This window comes from Drosophila tropicalis, unplaced genomic scaffold (assembly GCF_018151085.1).
Source record: "Drosophila tropicalis isolate 14030-0801.00 unplaced genomic scaffold, ASM1815108v1 contig_593, whole genome shotgun sequence".
In the NCBI taxonomy this organism is placed as follows: domain Eukaryota; kingdom Metazoa; phylum Arthropoda; class Insecta; order Diptera; family Drosophilidae; genus Drosophila; species Drosophila tropicalis.
The window spans coordinates 1230004-1248928 of NW_027173070.1; the positions used below are offsets into that span (position 1 = coordinate 1230004).

General features: G+C 36.6%; 2 protein-coding genes across 3 annotated transcripts in view; both read right to left on the reverse strand.

Annotated features, from left to right (window-relative positions):
* The window catches only part of a (arc), a 37674-nt gene that overhangs the window by 15021 nt on the left and 3728 nt on the right, over positions 1–18925 (reverse strand). The gene's annotated exons all lie outside the window — the stretch shown is intronic.
* On the reverse strand, positions 15973–17249 carry gom (gomdanji). Its single transcript, XM_068290471.1, has 2 exons — positions 17092–17249; positions 15973–17037 (listed from the first exon to the last, which is right to left on the reverse strand). The coding sequence occupies exon 2, from the start codon at positions 16851–16853 to the stop codon at positions 16179–16181; it is 675 nt and encodes a 224-aa protein (XP_068146572.1). The 5' UTR covers positions 16854–17037; positions 17092–17249; the 3' UTR covers positions 15973–16178.

Here is an 18925-nt window from a genome sequence, read left to right on the forward strand (position 1 = left end):
TTCTCCTATGTATCCAAGAGATATGCAGATACATATGTTAGCAGTGCTTTATTGCTGCTCATTGTTCAATCCAGCCAGAGAAAATCTCACAATCGTCTACACAGAGAACAAGAGATTATTGCAAAGAATTGACTATTATTTAAATGATTTTGCAATAGACCAATAGACCCATTGGAAACTTCTATAAAGAATGGGTGACAAGTTATGTATTTGTACTTATAGACTTGGGGAGTTCAGGTATTACACTTTAGACAAGGACTTAATGCTTATTAATTGAAGTACTTTGAAAGGGGTCACCAACAAAACGTATTATTCAAGTCAAATTGAAAAACTAACTTAACTAACTTTAATGTTTTAGGCTAGTTGATTGCTTAGTATGAATCTGGGTGTGACTATACTCTATATACACATACCTACATATATATCTTTTCCAACATAATCTAATAACTCTAATTTGTAATATTTTACAATGTTTTTAAATAATGTCTAAAGTCAAAAAAGGGTAAAAAATCATTGGATCTTTTTGTTTTTTGATCCATCCTTCAGAGAAAGTCTTGTTTCTTGCCAAAATCACATTTATGATAATAGAGAAGACATAGCAAAAGGACAGAAAATGCTTGACTCATATAATAGTTGTTTGTATTTATAATAGATTCTCTTATTATTTAAACTAGAATTAAGATGTGAATAACAGGTTTAAGTATTTAGTTTTTCCCACTCTAATCCAATCTTGCTTGTTGAAATTTCTCTCAGTGTACTGCATTCCTGTAGTCGTTTTTAGACAGGAAATTTACAACTTATTTGTTTAAATCGTTGGCATGTTAATGTTAATTATTAGATGTAAAATCCATGCAGCTGCATTTTCAATTCTTCTCTTTTTTTTTTTTAGTCATCTAATTTTCGAGGCGTGACTAAATACTATTTGATGTCGAGCGAGTCTTTTATAGATATGTATATAATTTTAGACGTGTGCTACTGATTGACGCCGTTTGCAGCCAGTGGGTGTGGCATCTTCATTATGTAAAAGGTTAGCCAGACCAAAAAACGAACGTTATGTTGGCCATTTCACTCAAGTTGAAGTTCAGTTCTTTTACCTGACAGACAGACAGACAGCCAGACAATCGATCAAAGTTGTTGTTGTTGCTGGTACGGCTGCTGCTGTGGGCCAACAACATAAAGAAGCGCATAAAACATAATAACATTTGTGCAAAAGTGTTAAGGCAACAAAACACAGTCGAGACAGTAGCAAACAGCCCGTTGGCTGGCTCTCTGGCTGGTTAGAAAAAAAAAACATATTCGTATGTAGTAGCAAACATCTAAAACAGCCTCCAAGATAATGGCTAAGAAGAAGATACAGACAGAGAGAGAGAGACTGAGAGATTGAGAGGGGGTGGCATATGGTTGGAGGCGAGCAACGGGCAGCGGGCAACTGGCAACGTTTTGTTTTAATTTACTCGACGCCGACATCAACAATGTTGCTGCTGTTGCTGTTGCTGTTGGTGGCTACCTGATGCCTGTTGGGTTTCCTGTTTAGATAGTTTTTTGTGATTTTATGCAGTGCAGCAGCAGCAGCAGCAGCAGCGACACACAGCTTCTATGCTCATCTGCAACAAAGATCTGTGATGGCAAAAGCTAACCACTTTGATGTACTCCTTTGAAATGTTGTTGATGAGTGCGCAAGATGTTTAAAGATTGTGTATACGGGGCGGCTCAAAAGCAGCAGAAAAAACTCCAAGTCGAGCTCGGGGGTGGGGGAGGAAGAGTTGGCTTATATAATAAATTTTAATATACGCCCATCTCCCCCCCACAACTTGGCAAAGATGAAGAGTTTGTTGTTGTTGTTGTGGCTACTGTTGGATAGCTTATTGTGGATTGTGTGTGTGGCTTAGCGACTAAAAGGTATTCATTAAAATTGCCAAAGGCAATTGCATAAATTATTTTAGAGAGACACACAGAGACAGAGACAGAGAGAGAGAGATGTAGAGATTTATAGAGAGACTCAAAGAAAAGAGGCAATTTTAAGCAATTTAGAATTGAGCCTGGCTTAACAATTACAAGTATCAATTAACCAAACACACACACACACACACACACACACATGTGAAGGTCAGCTTATGTATAAAGAATAAAGTTGGTCTGGTCCCCTTCCTTGGTGGTGATGATGACGCCCAAAAGGCCAAGTCACGATTGCCAATGGCAATTATAGAGCATAAAACATCCGATAATCATAATAATTAAGCATGACTTGTCAGAATGTAGACACTGTCTCCTGTTGCTCGAGATGGAGCAGGCCAACAGCCACGGCGCAGGTAAATGCGCGGCGTTGACAAGAGACAGAGGGAACCAGGCTAAAAAGAAGTAGCCGACGATTAAAGAGAGCTTAGAAGCTAGACGATTGGCATACAGACAAAACCCATAGACATAGACATAACACATGATCATAAATACTTTGTGTGTGTGGTGTGTAAACGTGAGACTGCATCAATGTCGAGGCCCATTGGAAAAGGCAGTAGCCAAGAGAAAACCTTTTGATAACACACCGCATGCATATGCACTTTTTTCATCTAAGAGATTTTGTTTTAAACTGCATCTGAATCATGATTTTAAATGAATTTTCATCGTTTTTCTATTTCATTCAGTCTATTTAGTCAACTGAGAGAGTCATATCCGACTATAAAATGCCTGGGATTGACCTCATGCAGAGTATTCTCCATACTTTTCATTAGGGTGAAGTTAATGTTTCAGTTAAGGATTCATGAAGGATGAAAACTACAGAAAGTGTATGAACTAACACTTTGAATGAGGTTAAAAAAGTCCAATTATGTCCTTCGGTTGCTATTTCCATGGCGTCAAAATGCATTTGTTAATCAATTATGTTTATGTAGGAATAGTAAATAGTGATTGAGCCCTTTTCTTTTCGATTTGTAGAACATACTAGAACAAAATGCTTTCTCTTATATGTAAAACCAATAACCCATTCAATTACTTCATACTTCATTTAGAGCATGGAAAATGTTTTGTTGCATAAGCCGCATATGCCGCTTCATGAAATACTCTAACGGGTAACAACTGGCAGGTAATTAAAGTCAATTTTTGTTTGGTTTCGGTTGACAAAGTTTGATTCTATTGTAATAGAATTTTCCATGTGGTTCCGTCTCTCTCTTTTTCTCTCTCTCTCTCTCTGTTTGGCCATGATTTGTGCCTTTCGAAAGTGCTACCAACAATTCCCCCAGCTGCCTCTCTATCTTCTATACCATTTCATTTAATCGTATTCTGTATGAAAGTCGTTTAACTGGAAAGAAATGGAATAACAGCTAAAATCATCATAGCCATAGAAAAATAATAATGGAACATAATTCTTAGGCAAGGTTTAAAATGATCTGTCCAAATAATAATAATATCAAGCCCCCAAGTTGCCAAACAAAAACCAAACTCTGTGGAAGTGTAACAAAACATATTTATGAATTTCTAATGTTCATTAAGATTATTCTTTTTCAATGCTTTTGTTCTGTTTAGCTTGTGGTCTTTTGTGTGTCTCTCAGTCTCAGTCTCAGTCTCGGTTTCGGTTTCTGTCTCTGAGCTATTTATGTCAAAATACTGTTAAATCTTTATGGGGGCCATTGATAAAAGTTATGTTTTGCCAGAATAGCAACAATAACAACAATAGAAATGAAACATTTTGATTGCCGATTTAGGGGGACAAAAAGGAATACATAAATCACCCGAAAGTCATAAGACAAAGTTCTAAAAATACTATTCAAAACTATAAAGAGACAAAAAATCGAAGTAAAACATTTTAGGATCAATAATGTTCCAAGTGATAAATTTTATACTTTCTAACATAGAATTCCCTTAACGACATTTAAACACATTTTAACTTCAAAATCATTTTAAAGTTTTTTTTGAGCACTTCTCAAGGTTTTAATAAACTTTAAATAAATTAACAAATTCTTCAATAATAACAATTATAAATCTTCATAAACTTATTCCACACCTCAAACTCAGTTTTACATTTCTTTCCCAAAGAAAACACAAAAAATGGAAACATTTCATTTCTCTTGGACATTCATTTTGCCATCTCATTTCATGGATGAATTGCTGTAACTAAAAACCAATTAATAGTTTTATTATATTTGTTTTTATGCTATTAATTTTTATAATTTTTCCCCTTAGTAGATTTTTACTAAGCGAGTGAGTAATTTTCTTTTTTCCCCTCTCACAAAATGTGTTTTCCCAACTAAAAAACTTTTCACCAATTTGGTTTTTATTTTTAGACGTCATTTGTCAAGTTTATTTTAACTTTAATAACATAAAAAAAAAATACAAATGTTAAACATGCTCGACTGGCCAAGTTCGCTTTGGTGTTTTGTCTCAATGTTCATTTGACCATAAAAAACACAAAATGGCCAAGTAATGGATAGAAAGAGAAGGCGCTTCAAGCAAACCAGGCAAATACATAGTTTGGCTTTGGAAAGTGTCTGAAGGGAAAATTTTTAAGAGTCTTTTTAATGAAACAACATAAGTCACAAATCATTTTCCAAAAACAAATTAAAGGCAGCTAATGAGACTTGAAGAGGTATTCGAATTTACTTAGGTGCTTTTGAATACTCTTGGACAAGGCAATCGACAGGATGTTTGTCTTACTTTAATTTATTTAAGATTACCCCATATCATAATGGGAATTGTCCTCGTTGTATATTCCTTAACACTTCAGATTCTTGAATCAATAGATTCCAATTCTAGTTTCAGCTTCAACAAGGCAAAATCGATTTGCGATTTGAAAATTCGATTGAAAATTAAAAATTGCTCATATCGAATTGATTTTTGTTCTCTTTTTGCATTAGCTTTCGGCAGTTGTCAGAACATAAATCAGCAGCTTCATTAAAAAGACTGCCAAAATCGGGAAAATAAATCTAACATATGTATATACATGCTCCTATATGTATCTCTTAGAGATGCCTTGCAACCTGCTGTTGAGGCACTGGCGGGAGGCAGGGGGGCAGGGGCAGTTGCAATTGCGGGAAAACTACGTGACGACCGGCAGCAGGTATAAATAACTCAATTTAGAATGAGAAGAGCAAGAGACAGAAGAAAAAAGTAAAGTGTTAACTTGAAATTTACCAATAAATCAATGGAACATTGAAGGCAGCTTGTGATTAGAGCCGCGCCGATTGCCCGCTCATCTATCTCTTATGGTCGAAGGAAAAAACGTTTTGGCCAAAAGCGGAAGACTTTTTCCACGTTAAAATTTCATTTCGAAAATAAGACAAAACAAGATTGTGATTGGGGAGGCCAGAGCCGTCATCGTCACTTGGCCCAAAACGACAGGCAATCAAGTTTCGCAGTTTCGTTTGTATTTTTCGGTTATGTTTTTGTTTTTGGCCAAAAGCGTTGAGCTGTTTATTATGGATATTACGATGATGATGATGATGATGCTTCAGATACACAATGTTTGGGCAGCAGCTTAAAGCGTTTTCTGATCGTTTTAATGATTCGCAAATAAATCTTTGATGATCCATCAAACAGTTTTGTTTTTATTTCTCTTTTTTGGTTTGCGTGTCTGATGGTTTTTGGGGTTTAGCAATTAAATCGAATTTGCACTAAGGAATTAGCTTGGTTTTAAATTTTAGCTTAGTTCTTTACTTGGTCAATATGTGACTTGAAAAATGGCTTAAATCCAACCAGTTCTTAAAGTGTATGAAATTATAACGAGAACCGGTTTCCAAGCCACTCGTTTTCATTAACTTGTATTCTTGTGCATATATACATATATGCATATATATGAAACGCTTATATAAATTTTTTAAACCGATTTGACACAGATTCTCAATAAAGGAGAGACAGAGACGTCCGAGAAGAAGGTGAAGGGAGACTCATATGAAAATTCATACCTAACTGTAGTTAATTCAGTTCACCAGACATCAATCCAAAGCACTTTTGCCTTTATTTTAAAATATGAAAACGAATTTTCAATACCCTTAAATAGAAAAACCACTCGGGTCCTTAAATCTATTCAGTATGTAAAACCATTTCAAATCTCTTTAAAATTCGATTTACTTTTTAACTTAATTGGTTCTTTAAAATTATGGAAAATTTAAGGGATGCATCCCATCAGTGGCTAATTTTAATCTTAACTTCTTTGGTCATATTAGGAATACTCCAAAAATTCATCATATAAAAATTAAGGAAACTTTCAGTTAAGTATGTGCCGCAGGCAATCAAAACTTCTTCGCCAGAAATTTTAAACTTTAAATTGGGCATTAAAGTTGAATTAAGGAAAATGAAATCAACTTAAAGTGTTAAAATGATTTTCACTGGTGGAATTGTAAAATAAGGAAACAATTCAGAGGAGTACGACTGCTCGCTAGACTTGCTTGGAGTCGACTGAGGAAAGTGAGGAAAAGCAATCAGTAAGAAAACTGTGAAAAAGTCAAGGCACACTCGATTGGTCTGCAAGACCTACTAGGATCACATTAATAAAATACTAAAAAAAAAATACCAGGCTTTTAGAACTCTAAAATTTTGTTTACTTATCGATAGTCGTTAATGAGTTTTTAGATAATCTAATCGATTCATCGAAAGGTGCAAATATTATCGTTTTTGGGCTACTTAGAAGTTCTGCTATCTTGCGCACTCTTCGCATGCTACAAGTGGTTGAGAATTACAACGATATTGATAGAAACTTAGCCTTATGTTGAAAACTAGACAAGGATGCATTCAAAAGTATCTTGATATACCAATATTTATCATTAATAATGTTTTACCTTGCACGCCGTCTTGCCAGCTTACTGAGGCGAATGCATATACCCTTACTGATTGAAATGAAGGGTATCAAAAGAATAAGTGAGTGGCATGTAAGCGATTTAAAAATTGGTTTAGCTTCCACTTGTAAACACTTTTGATTGCCATTGCCGTCATATAGAAATGAATTTCCATCCCACATTATTATTTCTCATTGATAGTGAACCGCTCGAAATAAAATTTCACCCATGATCATGAGCTTGTTGATAATGACGTCGATGATGATGATGATGATCATGATCATTATAACACCCAAACACAGCTAAAAGATATAGACAAACACGCACAACAAGTTTGCAACTTATCTTTTTAACATTTACTTAATTTATGAGTAGTTTTTCTCTTTCATTGCTGCGTTTGCTGTTAGATGTTTATAACTTTCTCTCTCGATATAACAACAACAAAAACTAATACTGCTACCACTATTAAAAAAAAAAAACAATAATTAAAACATTAAATGCACATAATTAACGCTGACTTTTCGGTTTCGGTTTGCTTTTTGTCTTCCTTGGCGGTTTTTGCTTTTTTCTGCGGTGTGTCTATATACATATGCAACTTGTGTATAAAGTTTTGCCATGGTGTCACACATTTTATAATGAAGGCTCTCTGCGGTAGTAGGAAATGAAAGAAAAGCCAAGGAAAATCAAGTGCCGCTAACTTAGTTGCTGGCTTTGTCGCTGACGTTGGCGAATTGATGCTAACCTTGAGTTTTCCGGGGGTAATAAATACAGACAGCAGCTCTTTGCGGTAGTGTTTCAACTTTGCGGTAAAGATAAAGCTTTAAGATGTTCGCATATAGGAAGTTTTTATCTCAAATATGAAGGCACATAAATTAACAGCTCTGAAGCTGTGAGGAAAGCCCATGAATATCATTACCAAGACAATGGGCATATCAACTAGACAAGATAAAGGGATCAAATGCTGTGTATTGTAGTTAAATTAGTCTATAATTAGGTAACAAACTAAGATATCATCGAGAGTGTGCAGTTTTAGCATGTATACAGATGCAGTTTAACCCGTAAAGGGATAGGATACGATTTTAAGGAGTTTTGAGGATATTCAGATTGAAAGTAAATAACCTTTAAAAGAATTTCCTGGCCTCTTACATAGATCTTACAATATTTGGCTATCCTTTTTGTAAAGATCCAATAACTATAGCCAAATAAAGTTGCTTTTGATGGAATCAGTTTGAACTGCGAGATTCAAGTTCAGTCTAAAGTGAGTGTTCTTATTATCCTTACAGATAAATCAATTCAAATTTAATTCATAAGAGTATGAAACTTGCCCAGGCAATGATAAGGGTAAGGGCACATTTCTTTGAAACTCAAGTCTCGTTTAATCCTCTGATCTTTACCTTTATTAACTTTATCTCATTTCCTGGGCAAGTTCATGATATACATATATATTGAGAGTTAACCTTAGTTGTTTTTGTCTAGATCTCATGGTCGGCAACTAATTTAAATTTATTAATATTTACATATCAATTTATTTAAGACGACAGAACGAGGAGCTACACATTTTGCTCTATTGTAAACTGTCTTTTGTTTGATATATGTGATATATATATTTATGTAGATTTTTTTGAGTTGTTTTTTTGTGGTTTTTGTTTCCACTTCGTTAAATGAGTTTTGAACGCTCTTAGAAACTGTTCAAGTTTACCGCTTTGTTAGATTTAAGCAGATATTTCTTTTCTCATTTTTAGTAGTCGTTATCTCTTTGGTCAGCCAGCAAGGGGAGAGGAGGGGGGTAAAAATTTGCAATTTTAATGCCATTTCACAGTTTTTTGAACCCTTTTCAGGTTATATAAGCCAAGAGTTGAGAGTGTAAAACGAAATCAGTCGACGAGTCGCCAGTTAAGTCATACTCTAAGCCAGCAATAGGCAACATAACATCGACAGCAAATAGTTTATGGCAACTAAACGTGCACTTGGCTCTGGCAAAACAAAAAATTCAATTTAAATTTTAAATTTTAGACCGACTTTCGCTTTTATTTACATTATTTTTGCAGCAACTTTGTTTGGCATCTGGCGATAGCAACAAATTTTCTAAGTGCCGGTTACCAAATAATTTCGTTTTTTTTTTCCTGCGCCCACCAATTAGCGCCAGACCGCAGCAAAGATGCCAAAAGACAGGCATAAAGTAATATCGTATTGAAATCGCTAAAACATATATCTATCTAACTGCCTACATATACTTATATACCGAAAATTGTTGTTGCAGCAGACGCCAAATCAAACGAAAAGCAAAAAGCCAAAACATAGAAACCAAAATCAAAAAAAAAAAAAACTGCAACGACAACCAGACGATGACGATGACTTTCCATTTCCAAATGTGTGTGTGTGCGAGTGTGTGTATGTGTGTGTGTACTGCAACTTCGACAACAGCAACAACTTTTCATTTTTCGTTATTTTTCTTCTTTTTATTTTCTTTTTTTTTCTGTAAACTGCTGCAATCAGTTTAAGGGCATAATCTGGGTATAATCCTGATGTCAGGAACTTTGCGGCTCGGATTGAAGCTGAGCGTGAACAAACTGAAGAGTTCTCATGTAAGGGATGGCAATTAATCGATAGCAAACTAAATTATCGATATTTTATTAAAGAGGTTTAAATAGAATCCCTAAAGCCTAAAGCCCACCACATAAAACAATTTCAAGATATACGAATATGATTTAACTCGAGACGAGAGTTAGCCAACTTTTATGGCTTTCTGTACGAATTATCTAATAATCTCCTTGCCAAAAAGGGTATAAAACACAGCGACTTGGGCGAAAAGCGTTTAGACCATTTTAGAAAAGCGCAAAAATTGAAATTACCTGGCCAATGTCTGCACGCTGTCTACGCAGCTGGAAATCCTCACCAGGCCCCCAGACTTGTGGTCTTGGAGTTGGAGTTGGAGTCGTAGTTGGAGTCATAGACGTAAGTCTTAAGGTAAGTTGTGTGGCAAGTGCGCCGAGGCTATGTTGACATTTTTCCAGTTGTTGTTGTTGTTGTTGTTGGTGGCAAGCGTTGACCGGTCTTTGCCTTTCACGTTAGACCAGAAAGGGAGAGAGAGTGCGAGTGAGAGCGAAAGAAAGAGAGGCTTAACCACATAATAATAATAATAACTCTGATACTAACTTGGCCTCGCCCTTCCTTTGCCCATTTCTTCGTTTATTGCATTTAGAATTATCGAAAGCCTTTTTTGGTCAAGTTTAGAGGCTTAAAGGCGGAAATGTAGGCCTGCAATTGAGTGGCGGATACACTTTATTTGTTTGATCAGCTTTTTACTATAAACTGAATAGTGCTTAGATATTGTATTTGGCAGGGGGCAGGCGGGGGGATGGTTGGAAGAGGTACTACGAAGAAGATGGCAAACGGAAGCGTCACACAAACAATAAAACATACAAATATTAAAGCTAAACCGTTTGAATGATGACTCAAGCATAAAATTCTCAAGAAGCATATTGGCGTGGCAAAGAGTTAAGACCCCAAAGAAGACAAAAACACAAAACTAAAGAAAAGAATCGACGAAAAGGCGCAAAAGACAGCCAAGTGCTTCCAACGACTTTTGATTGTCGGCCCCCTCCGCCGAGCCAAGTGAATTGTGTATCTACTTCCGTTGACTGAAAAGAAAAACATAATCGTGAGAGAGAGAGAAAGAGGAAAGCCCAAGGGGGCTTACCAAAAACATAGTTAAAGCAATGGCATTAGGCAAAGTGTTTGGCTTAAATGTTCCCAAAAAGAAGTAACTAAACTCTTCTCTCACCTAATCACTTCTTTGTTCCGTCTGATCGTGCACTTGACACGCGCTTTAAATGTTTGTTCACCCTAAGAAATCGGTGGAGTAGCTCAAACGAAAGGGATAAATGCAGTTTTTTGCCCTTTACGGTTTTATCTTAACCGTTAAAAACAAATACATAAACATTTTCTTAGCCATGTTTGACAAGTTGACGCCTTTTCCACATCGTCAAAGTCATCTCTTTGGGCCTAATGTTTATTAACCAACCTGCTGCTGGGCATAAACATATCTATGTATATATCATACAGATATGTTTACCGTTTTTCTCTTTAAGACTCATTTCTCGCTGTCTACCTCTTGTGTATATTTTTTGTCTTTCTTTCTGTTGCCTCAGTTAATTTGTTATTATTTTGACATTAATTTTAAGATGATGATTTCTGAATGGCTCTTCTAGTCTTTCGCTGATGATGGCTTTCTGGCCGCATATAACTAATTTGTTAGGAAATTTTCTTAGATCTTGCCCGAGGCGTAAGAGTATGTAATAGCTTTATACATTTGTATAAAGTGAATGAACTTACTTACAAACATTTCCAATAAGTTGAAAGATCATGTATTGAGGTATTGGAAAAATGTCTTATAATAAAACATATTGGTATATGAACAGTATTACAGACAATGTTATTAAGTAAATAATTGTTTTTCTTTTAGGCATAAAGTAATACCAGACAGTAAAGTGTTTTGCAATAAAGATAACTTAATGACCTCAAATATAGATGGAAGAATATAAAAACTTTAAGTATCACTATTACAATCTAAGAATAATTAACTAATGTAAAAATCTGTGAAAATCCAATAATAAGCAACACAGTTTTATTTATTTTAATATTAAATAAAAGAATTTAAACAGATTTATTTGACTTAAATATACATACAATATCTCATATACCTAAATATGTCACCTAAAACTACTTGCGAATCACAAGTAAAATGCGTCGCTTACACTTTCGTTCATTAAGCCAGCTCAATCATAAGTCTTTTAAATGAGAAAAGGTAGCAAAAATTAAAATGAAATGTATTTAAATAAAAGGTAAAAAGAGTTTAACTGCATTTTCGAACCTTAGTTGAAGTCATTCCTTAAAAACAGACTGTTATCCAGAGTAGATGGATCTATTTAGACTCCACACGACCCTCCAAGATAGCAATAAACATTGGTGTGAAAAGTGTCTATAGTACTGTGGAGGAAACTAACTACTTTTTTGTGAAATAGTTTCGAGCTACTGTTTGAAAAAGTGAAAACACATGCCAATGTCTTTAATGGGTTGGAGCGATTAAGAGTAGTTGAAATGTTTAAAGTTCCCGGAAGGTCAGAGCAAGTAAACTGGAACAAAATGTTTGATCACGCCCCCTTCCGGCAAATAGTAATCGAACAACTACTGAAACAACTTCCGCAAAATATTTCGAGTTGTAGCTGAAAATGTTTAAGCTGGTGTCGGTTAAAGTAAAAGTTAAATGAAGTGTACACCTTTTCTTGGTCGTGCCTTTGAAGGGTTCAATTTTCGTATCAATGGCATATTTTAAGCCTTTAAATATTCCATGCCATTTCCTGTTACGTTAAAAAGACAAAAAGTGGCCAAAATATCTTTGATCAATTAGCCCCACTTAGCATCATTAAAAAATTTCTTTGTCATCGCATTGACCCAATTTTTTGGTTGACAACTGCCGAACGAAATGAGAGCAGAAAAATGTTGTCTCTTTTGCTGACAATTGCAATTGAAATATTTGTTGTTGTTGTCGATTGAATAACGCATTTATCGTAAGTATTGGCATTTTTTAGTTTGGCTCTTTCTCTTTTTTCGGCCGACATCTTGACAGTTCCACCTCCGCCACCTGCTCTTCGGCCGTTTGCAAATAAAAGTAAAATCTATGGAAAAGTGGAGACATTTCATGGTTTTTGTCATTCATTTAGTTATTCTTGTAATGAAGTTCACACGCTCTTAACATGGCCATCACATCAACATCTCATTATGGCCAAAGTTGCTAAATGGTAGATTGTTGGCCAGTTGGCCAAGCTGGCCAATGATGTGATGATCATCCTCACATAATGAAGGCAAAGCCAAGCCAAGGCGGCAATTAAAAAACGTGGGCAAAAGTAAAACGATTAACAGTTAAAGAAAAACTCGAAAACAGTTGTAACTTTCGCTACCGAGGAATTTTATTTTTTGTTCGTTGAAAAATGAAATTGAGTGAAAATTAATATGTGATTAACCATATTACTAATCATCATCATCTTATGAGACGCAAGCCCAATTAAATGCAAATTGTTTTCCCGTCCAAATCGGTCAATCCTCTTGGCCATAAGCCAAAAGCAGATTCCAAGAAGGTAGAAATGAAGCTACAGACAGAGGGAGAGACAGATATGAAATATGCGAACAGTGTCACGACTTTAATTACTTTATTGCCGAAAAGCAAAAAATAACCCAGCCAGATTGGTCCAAAAGATGCGAAGGTGGCCTTAGCGGTACTTTATCATAAGGCGCGGGGGAAACGAATTAACCGCTTACGCCCTCCGCATAAACGGTGTAACGATATATGTATAAATTATTTTGCAACACAAAATAATTTAATTTATAACAAAGTCAATGAACGAACGGTAGTTATATGGAGCCATACCCACCCGCACAGTGGGTCGAAAATGGCAAACATTTGTTGGAAATCCCTGATTTGCTTACAATTTATAGTCTACTTTAGTGGACTTTTATATTTTCTCTTATAATATGATCTGAAAGTTGTGCAAATCAATCTAGGACAGTTTTCGATTCTGTTGCCAAGAAATTAGATATTCCTGATAAAGATTTATAGCTGAGTCAATTAAATTACATGGTCAATTGAAAAGCTTTCGATGAAGGATTGTCTCTTAATCGTTTTACTTTTATCCATAGCCTTTTAAGCCATTAATCTATACATTCACTCCATAAAATAGGCTTATTGAATTACTGTTATTACGAGCTTGAAAATCGTAAGGTGTGTCAAGAGAATATCGTAAAAAACATTCTAATTAGTTAAACCAAGACTTAATTGCCACTTTAGTCAAGTTGTTTAGATGTTGGTTAAAGACGTTTAAACAATTAGCGATACTTTTTGCTACTCTTTGCCAGGCTTAAACGCCTGATCCTGGCTAAAGCTTCTGTGAATTACATAATGCACTTAAAGTGTGACATTTAACTACTTGAAGAGACTTTCTTTCGTTGTTTGTGTGAGGGGCTTTTGCTTCACTGTTGTTAATATTTCACTTTTCAGACTAAAATCACCGAAGTTGACCGCCATCATGAACCTCTCTTACATATAACAAATTTGAGACACAGAGGCCACAAATTGGAGGCGTGCTCGTTGGCTTAAAGGCTGGCCAAGACCCTCCCGAAGCCCGATGAAGGCAGAAAGGCAAAAAAAAAAAAGAAAGAAGGGAGTTTTTACTGAAGACCAGCTGACAGACATTCAGGCAGACAGGCAGACAGACAGCCAGTCTTACTTCATACGAGAAAACAAAACAAATATTAATTAAAAATGCCTTGTCCACACACACACATACATACATACATATGTATGTATATGTTGGTAGGCTCAAACGGCGAAGAAAGTAACTAGAGAAATGGCTCATTACAATGATTACGGGCATGAGTCAGCTGCAAGAGTCCAAAGAAAAGAAAAGGCTACGTGAGTTGCACGGCAAGAAGTTCTGCCTCAGCTGATGAGGCCTAGAATAAGAAGTCTAGCAAATTGATTGCACATATAGAGGAGAGTAGAACATGGTGGTGGCTATTGAATGACCCACTCACTTGGCCAATAGAATTGTTATATCGGCGCTTTCTAAAAGCGGTAAGACCTCAATATAACAATAACAAAAAACGGTGGCAATAGTAGCTTGGCACGCTCACAGACAGACAGACAGACAGACGAGAGAGAGAGACTGAGATGAATGGTGAAAGAGTTCTTCGATTTTGACCGCAAATTGGTCAATTTGTTTACCTGGCCAATTTGTTTAATTAGCGTACCTTCTTTGCCGCTCCCCTTAATTGGCTTTTAAGTGAGAGTTGACTACTTTCCTCATCATAATCTAGTTGAATTTGGCTTTCGAACACGCCCCAAAAAGAAACAACGAAAATCTGAAAATTCTGTAAGTCTGTAAGCTAATTCAAACAAATTGCGGTATAAATGCATTATAAAAGCCAGATAAGGCAACATCGGGTGACAGGGTGACAGTAATCGTGGCAGTTGCCAGTCCTTTGGATCGGATCGGTACTAGCTAGTTACTTACAAGCAGCCAAGCATCATACTTATATAGAATACCGAATAGACTGGCAATGATAAATTGCACAACAGCAAAATGCTGATGTGGGCAAACTGCAGGCACAGTGTGTCATTTAGCCCAAAAGAGAATAGAATGGACCCCTCATGTAAGAGGAGAAGTCTTCGAGAGACTCTACTAAAGTAATCTTCAGAGTTTGCATTCGAACTTCAAGAAGCTAAGCTATGTAAGAACTAGGTATTCCAAACCATAAAGCCAAATTTGACCTTAAATTCTATATAGATAAATTGTTGATCAATTGCCTTGCATTATGTGGAAAGACGTAATCAGATCTGTTCTAATTAATTTAATTAATAAAACAATTGACTGCATTTGCCCCACGTTGAATGTAAACCACTGTAAACCGTTGCAGATGTGCCTATAAGACAACAAGCAAGTGTTTTGCTTGTTGCAAGTTGCCTCTTTCAGTGTCTCGGTGTGTGTGTGTGGATCTCTTGGCTGCTGGAGCTAATTTGATTAATGATAAGCCAAGCTTAACTGATGACGATTGTGATTCATTATGTGAGCACATTCAGTGCAAAAGAGCAGAAACAGATACCCAATGCACTCGTTCGGTGGAGCCAAGGGAGGCGGAGTGTGTGTTTGCGGGGCCAACTAACTATTTATCTATCTATCGCCAACTATGCCTAGGTCTCGCGTGCCCGTGCCATGAAGTGCCATGTGGCCATGTGGCCATTTGGTGTGGTGCAGTAGCAAATTCTCATTTAATAAATCGTATGTTTGTGTGTGTCTGTGTATGCATTTGATTATTAGCCCCGCAGACAACAAGTGGCCATTGTCCATGTTGATGTGGGGGGACAGTGGTTTGCTATTGAAGCCACCACCAATTCGAAAATTGAAATTGACTGTGCGTATATCTATGATATACAATTTGGTTTTTTGCCAGCAATCGCGTTGATTATATGCAATGAGCCATTTCCTTTCAACGAGAGAGAGAGAGAGAGAGAGAGACAAACAGAGGGAGGGGAACTAATTTCTATGACTAGCTATAACCATGACCACAAGCAGAGCAGAAAAAGGCAATCAGCATAGAGAGAGAGAGACAATGGGGGTCCAGCACACACTTGCAGCTCATTTGGGTCAAAAGTATCTGCATTCTTCCCTCAGATGCAACATTGTTGTTGCATAGCACAATGTGTGGGCCTTTATTGTTAAAAGTGAATAACATTATCTCTCATTCATTTCATTTTAGGGATTTGTTTTGGTTGGCTTGGTTTTTCGAGCAAATTGTGTGTAAAACTCAGTGTGTAAAACTAATACTAAGAGGACGCAGTAGTTAGGAGAGTGGGGCATAAGATTAGGCCCTTTGAGCCTTTTTGGCCTTCTCGGCTTCCCTTTCTTCCTCTTTGCGTTGCTTTTCACGCTCCTTGCGGGCCTTTTCACGTTGCTTTTCGCGCTCTTGCTCCTCCTTCTCCAATTGCTTGTCGCGCTCCTGCTCCTTCTTCTCACGCTCTTTCTGCTTCTCGGCACGGATTTTCTCCTTCTCTTTGCGTATCTTTTCACGTTCCTTTTCCTTCTCCTCTATGTGCTTCATTTCCTCGGCTTCCCACTTATTGAACTCTTCACGTTCTTGGCCAAGTCGTTGCAGCTCCTCCATTTCAGCATCGCTGATGCCTTCATCCATGTCCTTTTCCATCAATTCCTTTTCGCGGGCCATGTTATCCCTAGCTGCACGACGTCGTTGACTCAGCTCTTTGGCCTCAACACGATCCCGATGACGCTCCTCGCGTTCTTCTTTCTCCTCTTGCCTGCGCTCTTCCTCGGCGGCGAAATCCTCCATCTCATCCGGGTTATAGGGGTACTCGGGTATGGCCCAATAAAGATTCAATAGGCCACTGGATACACTCAGAGCGATGGCACCACACAAAGCAACCACACCGCTCAAGAGAACCATATTATATTTGCTATTCTTGGCATTCCAGGCCTTAAAGAAATCCCCCCTCTGGCTGGGGTAGATCACTGAATACGGCATGCATACCGCCACTGGGGAAGTATCCGGGCTTCAATTTGGGTACCTCGGCCTGAGCTCCTGGACACTTGGGAGCTGTTGACGCTTGGGGGGCCCTTCGCCTGACTGCGACTGCTGGCAAATGGTGACATAAGTTTGCCCGTCGATATCCTTTGTGTCATATTGTGAAACATCTCGCCGTTGCGTACTGAAAATCAAACAATTCAGATTCCTAAGAACCAAGACAGAATATAATACTCACTATTACGCACAAGTCGGGCCGTTGCGGCCAACAAAATTCTGGACATTATTCGTTTCGCACCGAATTTCTATTTATTTTGTTTTTTTTGCTAATATAAATTTCTCGAAATGTGTAAGTTGGAATGATTAAATATATATATCTATGGTCACATGCCAAACTTGAAGGAATTATCAACTGTTACTTGTTACTTGATTGTATTATTTGATTCAGAAATTCGGAGGAGAAAGGTGTTGCAAAGTGTTCAAGATGTTTTCTACTAAATTGAAACCTCTCAAGATTGGAAAAACGTTTCTAGGGCACTGAAATCAACTTTTGAATTTAGAGAATTTTTCCTTCCCAAAATCTTTCACTTTTGAGAGTTCTTTTAATAGTTCTTTTAATACTCTTTCGCTCAAAGCTCTCAATACTATATACTCCAAAACTTGGCCAATTTTCAGACGATTTTAGAAAGATTGGCCATACCTTTATTTCCAATTGTTTATCTCATTACCAAACTAAGACATCACATTTGAAAGTATAAGACCATTTAAATGAAACATTGCAAAATGAAGATTTATTAAGAATATTTTTTTAATCTATATGAAATTATAGTCTGACATGGAGAAAATGGCAAGATTAAAGTTGTAACTTGTAATCTTTACTCGAAGCTATTTATGGAATCAATTCAAGTATTAATAGAATGATTCTATCCGGAAGGTTCCAATCTAAATGTAAGAAGAAGCTTCGATTAAAGATTTCATGGCCACAGCTCTGAGAATTCCGATGATTCAGATCGACATATGCATATACTGCTATATTAACACAATTAGCTACACATTGATTGACAATACAAATATAGATCTATTCTCCATACAGTCACCTAAACTAGTGAATACATACATATGTATATCAGCTTCAGGATCCTCAAAAAAAAGGTTTAAATATATATTTTGTATAGAAGGTATAAGAAGGTATGTCTATATGTAGAATATATTTGCCTCTCACTTCTTCATTAGATCCCTAAATGGCTTCTCTTTTTTTACCACTTAAGTCTGTGATCCAAACCACACTTGACCTATATATATATGTAAGACATTAACTGATAATCTAAATTCAATGGAGACATACATGTTTCTTCTAGTTAAAGTAGTCAACTTTGGGTCTCTGAAAGTTCTTTTAGTCATAAACATGAAGGTTCTTAGACAATTTACTATTCAAATGACCCACACTGTTCGTGCACTTTTGTCTGATAAGGGAAGTATACAAATATCTGTGATATATATATATAACTGATGTAAACAACTGTAGAAAATCGTGTACAATAATTTACACAACGGTTTTCATGTACAACAAATCTACAAGATAAGCGCCTACAGAGAAGAGCAGTCAGACGCCCAGACTCTGATGCAGACGAAGACTCAAACCCAGAGCCAGACCCAGACCAAGACCCAACCCACACCACATTAGCATGTTGAAGCGCATCAAAAAAATATTTCACGGAAATTTATGAGACCCAAAAAATAAAAAAAATAAAAAAACAGAACTAAGACCAAGAAAAAGAAGGTGTCACGTGCACTACCAGCAACAAGCAACAAGCTACCAGCAGCAGCAACAGCAACAACAAGAAACTTGTCAAAATTGGTTAGTTGAGACGAATGCATAATAAAGAAACTGAAACGAATAGAAAGAGAAGAGATAAAGAAGTTAAAGCTTATAGAATGCGGTCAACAAACTTGTTCTACCTTTTTTTTTAACTCTCCAACTCCTATCCCATCCCACTCCTCTTCCTCCTCCTTCTCCTCCTCATTAATCTGTTAGATGGTTCTTCAAAATCATTCAGTCAAAAGCAAAAAGA